Source organism: Emiliania huxleyi (assembly GCF_000372725.1).
Source record: "Emiliania huxleyi CCMP1516 chromosome Unknown EMIHUscaffold_136, whole genome shotgun sequence".
In the NCBI taxonomy this organism is placed as follows: domain Eukaryota; phylum Haptophyta; order Isochrysidales; family Noelaerhabdaceae; genus Emiliania; species Emiliania huxleyi.
In genome coordinates, this window is record NW_005201231.1 from 204,539 (window position 1) to 215,936 (window position 11,398).

At 65.3% G+C, this 11,398-nt stretch overlaps 3 protein-coding genes across 3 annotated transcripts in view; 1 reads left to right on the forward strand and 2 right to left on the reverse strand.

The window, feature by feature from the left end:
• Positions 1–2,991: 2,991 nt before the first annotated feature.
• EMIHUDRAFT_313557 (hypothetical protein) lies at positions 2,992–3,874 on the reverse strand (the record flags this gene model as incomplete). Its single annotated transcript, XM_005788322.1, has 2 exons — positions 2,992–3,477; positions 3,572–3,874. The coding sequence occupies 2 exons, from the start codon at positions 3,872–3,874 to the stop codon at positions 2,992–2,994; spliced, it is 789 nt and encodes a 262-aa protein (XP_005788379.1).
• A 3,864-nt stretch (positions 3,875–7,738) lies between these two features.
• On the forward strand, positions 7,739–9,433 carry EMIHUDRAFT_110547 (hypothetical protein; the record flags this gene model as incomplete). Its single annotated transcript, XM_005788323.1, has 2 exons — positions 7,739–8,302; positions 8,480–9,433. 2 exons carry the CDS (start codon positions 7,739–7,741, stop codon positions 9,431–9,433), a joined length of 1,518 nt encoding a protein of 505 aa, XP_005788380.1.
• A 1,312-nt stretch (positions 9,434–10,745) lies between these two features.
• Positions 10,746–11,398, reverse strand: part of EMIHUDRAFT_110548 (hypothetical protein) — a gene marked incomplete at both ends in the record, with an annotated part of 2,537 nt that continues 1,884 nt past the window's right edge. Inside the window, one exon of the mRNA XM_005788324.1 lies at positions 10,746–11,177. Within this exon, the coding sequence (XP_005788381.1) occupies positions 10,746–11,177 (432 nt within the window). The remainder of the gene's footprint in view (positions 11,178–11,398) is intronic.

Consider the following 11,398-nt stretch of genomic DNA (forward strand, 5'->3'; position numbering starts at 1 on the left):
CTCTGCACGCGCTCGACTGAATGGCCAAGCTTGGAAGGCGCTCCCGCCGGTAGCGCGACTCAGCAGCTCTCGAGAGCTCTTAGCTCGCGTCCGACGAGCCAAGCAGCGTCCCGGGCGTGGAGTAGCGCGCAAATTGGGTCAGCTCGCGCTCTTTGAGTTCCGGGTGCCCAATAAAGTGGTGCACGAGCGTGCGTGGGTATAGGGGTTTTGCAGAACGTACCACGGCACCTGACGGATGGCGCGCCGCAGCCGCTCCTCCGACATGACGCACTTGACGAAGGTGTGGCCGGCCCGATCGGTACAGCCTTCAGACGGGCCTTGATGCTGTCTGAAAGGGCCGATATCGAGCGGTAGCATCTGGGGCAGCCTGGTCACGCTTGCGATGCCGCGACTAGCGCTCGTCTGCTGCACGCGCGGCTCGCGAGGCAGCCTTCTGACTCCACAGCCCGCACAAACACCCGTTTAGGCGAGAGGAGAGTCGTCCCCCCCCAAGTCGACAGCGCAAAATCGATTTCTGGTAACGATTTCACCGGAAAACGCTGGTGCAGATGAGTATTATTCCTTCGAAGTCCGACAGTTGCACCGCTGCAAGGGCGTGCGTGGCGGTGCGGTGAGGCCGCGGACTCGGCCATCATCCGCGGGTGAGAGGGCGAGAGGAAGCATGTCCGCCCTCTGAGGCAGCAGTCCGAGTCGGGGAGGCACGCGCCCGACCATCCTCGTGGGTGTGGGCGGCCTTCTCGGCCCGCTATACTAACCCTAAAGCCGTAAGTCGGCCCTTCCTCGTGGCTGGCTTCGGAGGCCCCGGCCACTACGGTCGCGCAATAAATAACAAAAAAACGTCCCATAAGCTCGGGTGCTCAACCGTGGTCAGTACTGCTACGCATATGCAAGGAGGCCCATATGCATACGCATCACATTACGCCCTTTCGGGAATACGTAACCACGGTGCGTGTACGTCACTTGCCAGTCCAAATGCGTCGCATTCGCAGCCCGTCGAACGCCTCCCCCTTCAAAAAAATAGAAGACGTCAATACATACACGTAATCATCGCGTGCGTGACGGTGCGATGGCCCTGTGGTTGCCTCATACGTACCACGTGTGTCACGTATACGGATTATGGATCTCAGCCGGTGCGCCGCGGCCCGCGGGGGGGCGGGGCGTCTTCGACGTATCACGTATCCGCATTACGCATACGTCTTTTTCACCGCAAGCTTTGCCCGGGGGATGGTACAATGGCCCGCGCGGCGGGTGCCTTACGCGACTTACGTACCACGGTCACGTTTACGGATTACGTATATCTCGCCCCGCGCGCCCCCGAGCCCCCCCCCCCCCCCCGCTTGTACGTATCACGCATACGCATTACGTGGATTTGCATCGCGCGTCGGGTCGCCGCGGTTGGGCGGGCAGTGAGGGAGGCCTTGCGATGCGACATGGATGTCATGGAGGCGATTGCCTTTGGGCATCAAGTCGGCGATGCCTGTGATTTTTTTCTGCGCGTTTGACTCGCATGTGGAGCTTTGGCGGCGGTCTCGGGCACGGACGGCGCGCGTCGGTTGCGCAAGGCGTTACTCTCGAAACTCGTCGTCGACGACGCAAATGGTGCTCGAACTCCCCGCGGCCCGAAACGGTACCTACCTTCCGTGTGTCTCGCGCCTTGCGGGGGGGGAGCGGAAAGGAGGAACCTCTTCCCAAGAGCACCACTCTTGGAGCGCCGCCACTACCACCCAGAGCGCTGCAAGCAGCGCCGGGCAATGACGGCTTACCGCCCACCCAGCCCCCCCTCGGCACACCCCGGCAGCCAATGTGTGACGGTTCGAACCCGCTAAGCCATCCCGCAAGCGGGATGGCCCGCCACTCGAACCCGCAAGCGGGCGTACGAACCGCGAGCGGCTCGCACTCGTGACACGCAGGCGTCCGACAGACGGCGCCGGGGCTAGGCGACCGAAGAGGAACTACGGCAAGAACCGCACACCACCCGCTGACGAGCCAGGGGCGTGCGCGAGACAGGGCTCGAAGCCCTTTTCTGTGAGCAGGGATTCCCTCCCGGCGGGGGTTGTGGCGGAGAGCCGGCATGGGAATCGCCGGCCCCCACCCAGGGGGTGCCCCTGCCAGGCGCCGCAAGCGGTGCCCGACAGGGGCGGGTGCCCCCACCCCGAGGGGTGGGGGCGGGGTCGGGGTCCAAAGTGATCCGGCCCATCGCCTCGGGGGGGTGGGGGGGGCAAAAAGGAATCTCTTCCCAAGAGCACCACTCTTGGAGCGCCGCCACCACGACGGCTCTGCGACGGCTCGAACCCGCTAAGCCATCCCGCAAGCGGGATGGCCCGCCACTCGAACCCGCAAGCGGGCGTACGAACCGCGAGCGGCTCGCACTCGTGGCACGCAGGCGTCGAGAGACGGCGCCGGGGCTAGGCGACCGAAGAGAAACATCGCAGCCTGCTGAACGCGATCGCACATTTGCTACTGATCCAAAAGACCGTGAGCGGGGACGAGACCGCCGCTCTCGTTCACGAAGAGACATCGTGAGCGTCGACGAGAGAGGAAGCATGTCCGCCCTCTGAGGCGGCAGTCCGAGTCGAGGAGGCACGCGCCCGACCATCCTCGCGGGTGTGGGTGGCCTTCTCGGCCCGCTATACTAACCCTAAAGCCGTAAGTCGGCCCTTCCTCGTGGCCAGCTTCGGAGGCCCCGGCCACTACGGTCGCGCAATAAATAACAAAAAAACGTCCCATAAGCTCGGGTGCTCTCAATCGTGGTCAGTACAACGACAATGGCAGTGAAGTACCAAGAGACACCTTCTCCGCCGACAGTCAAACAGTTCCCTCGAGGTCTCACAGGACCCAACACAGCAGGTTGCAGAGGCGCGCGGGCCTCGCCCCGACCCCTCGCCCGTTCGCGTCGGCGACGGGAGAGGAAAGGAGAGGCGGCCGAGCAGGGGGCCGACGAATGCTCCACACACTTCAGTCCGCTCACGCCGACGGGCGGCGGCAATTAAGTCACATCCGCGGCCGCACGTCGATCACCTCGTACGCGAGCCCCCCCTCGACCGTCACCGTCTCGACGTCGCCCGTCGGCTCCAGGTACGTCAGCGGCGGGAAGAGGAACTCCGCCTCGCCGGGAAAGGCGGAGAGGAAGCAGATGTCGGGGCCGCGTTGCATGAAGGACTCGGTAATAAGTCGCAGCAGCACCGACGTGCTGCTCGCCGAGTAGCGCATCGCCACGCTGAGGTCGGACGTGGTCGACATGGGCGCCAGCTCGGTGCCACCTTGCGCCATAAAATCAGCCGGCGCCGTCACGTCTTTCATGCCGCGGTAGAGATAGACGCGGCGCATCGCCGTCTTGCCCGAGTTCTGATCCGCCTCCACCGCCCGCAGCTTGCCGAGGGCGTCGCGAAGCAGCGCCACCGTGACCGGCAGCTGGTGCGGCTCGCCGCGCTCGAATCGCGCCTTGTCACGGAGCGGGTTGTTGATCGAGCGGAACGCCTGCGGTCAGGGAGAAGGTGAGAGGGCAAGAAAGGATCGAGATCGCGGGAGAGGGAGAAGGGGGTGCCTGCGTTGTGTAGAGGCGAAGTGCGACCACGTGCGCCTCGGTCAGGTTCGCGTGCCGCGCGCTCGCGTGGGAGACAAAGTCCTCCAGCCGCATCCCACGCATTTTGCCGTTGCCGTCAGTCACGGTGCGGCACGCCATCACCCTGCCGCGCTCGTCGCAGTCGCGCTTCAGCCCGCCTTGATAGGTGCGGTCGCTCGAGCCCGCCTCGGCGTGCAGGATGTAGCTTAGGCACTCGCGGTCGTCGTCAGTTCCGCCGGCGCTCACCTCCCGCACGATGGCGGCGGTGCCCTCGAGCAGCCCCTGCGGAACAACTTCTGGCGCCACGCACATATAGTGCTCGATCCCCAGTGCCGCCTGTGCCGGCCGGCCAAACACGAGCTCGCTCGGCAAGGTGGCGAAGCGGTTCTCTTTGGTGGCTGCAGAGGCGATGAGTATCGTCTCGAGGCCACCGTCGAGTGAAGCGACGGCCTCGAGCATCATGTCGCGGAGCGACGGCCTCTCCACTGGTGCTTCGCCATGCGGGGTCTTGCGGCAGCTGTGGCCGCGGCGCAACAGCACAAACAAGATCACGACGAGTAGGACGATGGCTCCCGCGGCGACGCCCCCCGCGATGGCGCCGACGGGCGCGCTTGCCTCGCCGCCGGTTGTTTGGCCTTGTGCACTCTCCCACTCTCTCAGACAGACGTCCCGGTTTGGAGCTCCGCAGCACGGGGCCGTAGGTTCGCAGACGGTGATCGTCGGTGGGCCGCATGCGAGGTCTGCAGCGGAAGTTGTCTCCTCCTCAATCATGTGGATCACGCCCTCGCCGACAAGCCCTGTGGGAGCAGATATGATGAGAGTGAGGTCCAGGTTAGTCGCGGCATCGCAGTCATCCGAAAGCCTCCGCCCAGAGACTGCTGCTGCGAGGTTGCAAGCTGGCGTGGGCGGTGATGGCGCTTCGTGAAGCGGCGGGAACGCGAGGGCCGGGACACAATCGCCAGTAGCGAGGTTGCTCTCAACCTCGATCTCGCGGCAGGTTTGTGCTCCGACCTGGGTCAGGTTCACGAGCAGCGAAGCACGCTCCTCGTCGCATAGGCCGTAGTAGTCCTCGACGGAGACGGTGAGCAAAAAGGAGGCGTCGATGACCACGGGGAGGTCCGCTGGTAGCGAAGGCGGGCTCGGCGGTGGCGGTGTGTGAGGCGGTGGAGACGGCGGCGGCAGCGAGGGCGGCGGAGAAGGCGGGGGCGGCGAGGGCGGCGGAGAAGGCGGGGGCGGCGGAGAAGGCGGAGGCGGTGAGGGCGGAGGCGGCGACGGTGGCAGGGACGGCGGCGACGGCAGGGACGGCGGCGGCAGGGACGGCGGCTGCGCAGCCCAGCACACCTGGAATAGGGAGGGGGGGGGGGGGGGGGGACCGGGGTTGGGTGAGCGCGAGAGCTCAGGAGGGCAGTGTGCAGGGAGCAAGAGAGAGAAAGGAGCGCGCGCCTTCCAGCCAGACATGGTGACTTCCCCGTCAGAGACCCACGTCATGGTCCCATTCGACGGCACGACCCCGGCCGGGCCCGAGGTGCCGCAGTACCTCACGCCGTTGACGAGGAGGTGGGCGTAGGGGCAGTTCGCGCCGGACTCGCAGCCGCAGCAGCCGTCGTCGGGGCAGTCCACGTCAAAGGCGATCACGTCCAGCCCGGCCTGCGGCAAGCCGTATAGGGTGCAGCCCTCGTCGATCGGGTAGTCGTTCGGGAAGTCGGGCGAGGTGGCGCACGAGCCGCCGTCGGTGATCAAACACGGGCCGGTGGTGCAGACGTCGCCGAACGGGCATGGCGGTAGGGACGGCGGCGGCGGCAGGGACGGCGGCGGCGGCAGGGACGGCGGCGACGGCGGCAGGGACGGCGGCGGCGGCAGGGACGGCGGCGACGGCGGCAAGGACGGCGGCGGCGGCAGGGACGGCGGCGACGGCGGCTGCGGAGCCCAGCACACCTGGAATAGGGAGGGGGGGGAGGGGGGGGGCACAGGGGGACCGGGGTTGGGTGAGCGCGAGAGCTCAGGAGGGCAGTGTGCAGGGAGCAAGAGAGAGAAAGGAGCGCGCGCCTTCCAGCCTGACTCGGTGACTATCTCGTCAGAGACCCACGTGATGTTGCCATCCGACGGCACGACCCCGGCCGGGCCCGAGGTGCCGCAGTAGCTGACGCCGTTGACGATGAGGTAGTCGTAGGGGCAGTACCCCTCATACGTCAACCCCCCAAACTCCACGTCAAAGGCGATCACGTCCAGCCCGGCCTGCGGCAGGCCGTAGATGATGCAGCCCTCGTTGACCGGGTAGTCGTTCGGGAAGTCGGGCGAGGTGGCGCACGAGCCGCCGTCGGTGATCAAGCACGGGCCGCTGGTGCAGACGTCGCCGAACGGGCATGCCGGTAGGGACGGCGGCGCGATTAGTGGGGGCGCGATCGGGGGTGCGGACGGTGGCGCCGCTTGTGAGCCACTCGCGTCCTGCAGGAAGATGAGCACAATGCAAACTCGGAGAGCACGCGAACAGGCGAGCAAATGCACGGAGCCAGCTGCATGGCTGCGGCCCTCCACCCTCTTCTTCTTCACCTGCAGCCTGCGCACCAGCCCGCGGCACGCCGCGAGCAGCGCTAGCACGGCTGCACAAGGATGGAGAAAGAGCAGAGAGGCCGCAGAGAGGGCCGTGACGGTCGTGAAGCTCGCCTCAGGTGAGGGGTCGCCGATCTTGGTCGCGCCGGAAGTCTCGACAAAGGAGGCGAGCTCGGCGTAGGCGCCGCTGAGCTTGGAGGTCGTCGGGACGGACGTGACGGCGGTGAGAGCGGGTCCGCCCTCACTTATGTCCGCCGCGGAAAAGTAGCCGGAGCACTTGCCACTTGTCCACACGGGGTCGAGGTCGTCATCGACAGTATTTGTACGGAGCAGCTGATTGTCGTGATGAATAGCCTTGCGGAACGGGTCGCCCGCCAACGTGCCGTACCTGCTGTTGTTGCAGACGGCCACGCCTCCATTCGGCAGCAGAAAGAGGAGTTGCATCGCGAGGATTTGCATCGCGCGTCGGGTCGCCGCGGTTGGGCGGGCAGTGAGGGAGGCCTTGCGATGCGACATGGATGTCATGGAGGCGATTGCCTTTGATTGGGGATTTTACGGGCAATCCGCCGTGATTTTTTTCTTCGCGTTTGACTCGCATGTGGAGCTTTGGCGGCGGTCTCGGGCACGGACGGCGCGCGTCGGTTGCGCAAGGCGTTACTCTCGAACTCAAACCCACCAACAGCGCCACCCTACAACGCAGGCAGTCCGCCACGCGCCCGATGTAGAGCTCTACATCTCTACATTGCTCAAACAGCGCTCCAGAGCGCTCGATCAGAGGAGTACGAAAAAACGAGAGGAAGGCGGAGGTTTCTGTCTGGCCAAACGATCCAACGCGGTGCCGGTGGCCCATACTGAATGAATGGGCGCGACCTCCAGTCGAGGTGGCAGCCGTCCGTCTGTGCACATTGTCTCGTCAAGACGGTACCCGGCATCTAACTCATTGAAATACGAGACACCAATGTCGGCCGGGGCCAAGACTGGCGGCATCATCTGCTTGGCGCCATGCTCATTATGATACAGGTCCGCGCTTTGTGGTTTCACAACGCGTTTGGTCCTCGCTCTGGTACGGCTCACCAGATGCGACAGGAGGGCTAAAATCCGGAATATAGATTGCCAAGAGGGTGCTCTAGGCCGCGAAGACACCACACACGGTCTCCCTACTCATGCGCGGCTAGCAGGAGGGTGCCAAAAATGAGGCGCGTTTGTGAACCCGCAGCTGGCCCCGCCGACGGGTAGCACAGGTCATGAGTGAGGCCACGCCAGCTGCCTCGGGTGCTCCGTGTGGTCGGCCTGGACCGTGCCGCAAGCCTCGAGCAGCGGAGAAGCGCTGTCCTTCCTTGAAGTCCAGACATGCTTCGCCGCCGTGGCGCAGCGCCGCAGTGCGAGCGAGCACTGCACTGCAGTGCTCGCTTGCAGTGCGGCACCCATTCGACTCCCTGCGCTCCGGGCACATTGTCAAATGTGCCGGCGGCCTTGTGGACGGCTCGGGCACGATTTGCACGACGGCGCGGCCGGGATTTGCACGATTTGTGAAAACGAGTGTTGCGAACCGAAGCCGCCTGGTACGCTGTGACGCGCCCGCCGAGTCAGCGGCCAGCCCGGCCCGGCCGGGGCCCCCTTTCTAAGATGCCGAAACTGCACGAAAACGGGCCCAAGATTGATGTCAGCGGTCTCGCCGCCCCTCTGCTTCGTGGTGAAAGCAGCGACACGCCGCCGCTGTCGCCGTTGCCGCTGTCGTCTGGCGAGGAGCGGCTGGCGATGCGGTGCGCTGTTGCCATTGTCTTCACGACCACATTCCTCTGGGGAATCGTCCCGGGCGACGCCGTAATGCGATCGCTGGTCGTGTGTGGTGCGCCATCTCTAACGCCGCACGACTCGCCAGCTTGGAGCGGCTCAGATCGATGCGGAGATCAGAAGCTGGTGCTGGCGACAACCGCGCGACTTGGCGGCGACTTGGGCACGATCAGCAACCTGGGCCACCTGGTGGGAGGACCGATTATCGCCGCTGTTGCTGACACTAGCAGCCGCACTCGTGCCATTGCAATCTCTGTCGCGCTCGTAGTGTCGTCAAAGTGCCTGTTTGCAGTCGTCTATGTCGTCTCGGGCCGCCTCGCGGCTGGCCACGCGCCCGCCGGAAGCGGCGACATCGCCTTCCTCGCCATCCCGTTCCCTATACTCGTGCTCTGTGGGGTGCAAACCTCCTCCTGGCGGGCTCTCGACCGTCTTGTCCGTTCCAACAGCGGCGCTAGCCTGAGTAGGTGCTCTCCAGTCTCAGCTCCTTTAGCGCGCCTCTCAACGCGTGTCCTCTTGCCGCTGCGCTCGTGACGAGCGAGGACGGCTCTTCTAGCCCAGGAACTTTACAAGTAGGCGCTCATTGGCGACGTGACCCCCACCGCTTCACGCGGCGCTGTCTTTGCCCGGCTGACCGTCTGCCACGGGGTTGCGGCCGGCGTGTCCCAGGTGCTGCACCTGCTGCTTCTCCGGCTCTACCTCACAGACTACACTCCCATCATCGTGGCGGTCGCACTCCTGTCGCCGTTGCCCGCTGTGCCGCTTCTCGTTCTGATGCGGCGGGCGCGCTTACCTGCCCGCAAGGTATTGTGCGAGGCGCCAACACCGCCAGCGACTGGCAAGGCAGCTGAGAGCGCAGAGGCAGCTGGGAGCGCAGAGGAGCGGGGCCCCAGGGCAGCAGTGCGGCTGCTCTTGCGTGAGCGCCGGCTGTTGTGCGCTTGCGTGAGCACATTCGTCTTCATCTTTGGCGTCCACGGCGGCGGCAGCTTGATGAACTCGCTCACGCTAGCGCTCGGCTGGCGGCAGGGGGACCTGTACACGCTGCACCTCGTCATCACGCTGCCCACCAGCTTGACGTGCATCACGCTCGCGAGCCGATTTATTTTCCCGCGCATCGGAACGGCGGCGGCTGTCATCCACGGCATCGCGTGCTTGCTGCTGATGTGCTTGGGATTCGGCGTCGCTCCTTGGCTCGGCGCCGGCGCCATAGGGCTCAGCCTCTTCCTCATCGGCTGCGCCGCTCCCGGCGTCCCCGCCCTGCTGGCGGTCCTCACCGAGCAGGCGCCGCCACGGCAGCTTGCCATGGCGCAGGCCTGCCTCTCGGTCGTTGCGACCCTCGCCATCGGGATCTCCACGTCTGTGTTTGGGCACCTCTTTGACCCGAGCACCCCGGAGAGCGCCGCCCGGCCGTATGCGCTCAGCCTGGTGCTGGGCACTCTCGGGGCCTGCCCGCTGCTCGCGCTGCTCGTGCCAATCGCGCGCGAGCAGCTCCGCGCGCTGCGAGTGGGGGAGGGAGCAGGCTCGGAGTGAGAGCCAGTCGCGCGTAAGAGCTAAGAGTCAGAAACGGGTCCACGCGGCGCACCATCTCGACCGAGAGAGAGAGGTGTACACAGGTGGCCCTCAGGGGCTCCCAGCTCGCTCGCGCGGCGAGAGCGCTACTCTATCTAGCCTGACTCTCTGCGGACTTGGCGGTCGGGGCGCGGTCTCGACTGTCGGTCTCGACTGACTGGGTCCAGCCCTGGGTGGCGCAAGATCTGACGTTCTGTGACAATCGTCAGATCCGTGTTTTTCTCGTTGTTTTGTCGCTCGCTCCGCTCGCCACCTCACGCTCCGTAGTCCGGCCATGGCCAGTACCCCGCGTCTCAGTGAGACGCGTGGTACCATCCAACTCCGGTCGAAGGGCTCGAATGCGCTCAGCCTCAGGAGGAACAAAAGGTCCACGCAAATTCTGCACGCCTCGCTGCGCCGCTGGCTTGACTGAATCAGGCAGCAGGCTGCTGCTGCTGCTGCCACAGCAGCAGTCTGCTGCGGCCCTAATACGCAAGTTAATGACTAGCAGCACTGCCGGGGGCATTCGAGCCGCCACAGCCGGTGTGCGGCCGTGCACTGCCACCTGCCTGCGGCTACGCACAATGTGCGCTCGCATTGGATGAGCCCTGCTGATGGACCTGCGTCGCCTAGCTGCACGAGAGCAATGCCGCAGGCGGTGGCCGTGGCATACACTGCGAGCACACTCGGTGCAGCTGCGAGGTGCAGCAAGAGCACGTCGTTCCTGCCTCTGATGCCACTCTCGCGGCTTGTAGCGCGTCACTCGCGCATGCTCTCCAGGAGCTATGGCGGGCGCGTGTGTGGGGCTGTAGCCTGTGTTTGGCCGGTTCTGACCCGTTTACTATCAGTATCATGCCCGGGCCACAAAAAATCGCACACGGGTAGCGGCTCAGGGGCCCAGTAAGTCGCGGAATCGCCAAATGTCACAAAACCTGCGCCACCCAGGGCTGGACCTAGTCGACTCTCTGTCCTCTCTCTTTTGACTGCAGTCTCGACTCTCTGTCTCTCCTCTCTCGTACGAGGGAAAACAGAAATCTCGAAAAAAGGAACACACGCACCACGACCAGCAGGCAGCACCACGCGACACCTGTGCGCATCACGGTCATCGACACTTGGTCACACTGAACACCACCACAGTACAGATAGGAGATCGGACCCCACGTAACATGGACCCGGGACCCAGAAATCGGAAGCCGCGCAGACCGAGTCCCCGGCACTGCGCAGCCGACGTGCCCCCTCTCTCGGAGCGTGTCGAGCCCTTCGCCACGACACGGTAACTCGAGCTGTGCCCCCTCTAAGCAGGGTCAACCCGCGGGTTGACCCTGCCGCCGGGCGTGCGCTGGATTGCAACCTCGGCAGCGATGTACCCGACGATCGCTACGGCGGCGCAGGTGCCGGCGGCATACGCCATCGCGTGGCGGCCGAGCGAGGGGAAGGTGAAGTACGCGACGGCGGAGGCGGCGCCGTTGGCGAGGACGATGTTTGAGAAGGCGGCGGGCGAGTCGGCAGGCCCGAAGGTGTCTGCGTAGAGCGCCTTGTTGACCCCCTCGTACCCGGCGCGGCCGGCGCCTTGCAGCAGGTAGAAGGGCAGGACGGTCACGAAGGCGGGCGCGGCGAGGCCGTCGCTCGTTGCGAGGACGAGGGCGGCGAGGGCAGCGAACGAGAGCAGCGCGGCCAGCAGGACAGCGGGGCGGCCGACACGCTTTGCGGCGGCGCGCGAGACGGGCTGCGGGGGGGGGGGGGGGCGGCCTGGGCTAAAAAACCTTCTAAATGCCGCCGGGGGGAGTGTGGGAGACCCCCCCCCTGCAAAAAAAAAGCGGCGGCGGTTTAAGGCCCGCCCCCAAGAAAAAAAGGAGTTCCCTCAAATACCCCCCTTTTCTAAGAAGAGGCCCGCGGGCTTTTTTTACCACTTTTCCATCTCGGGTGAACAGGGGTAAAAAAAGAGGG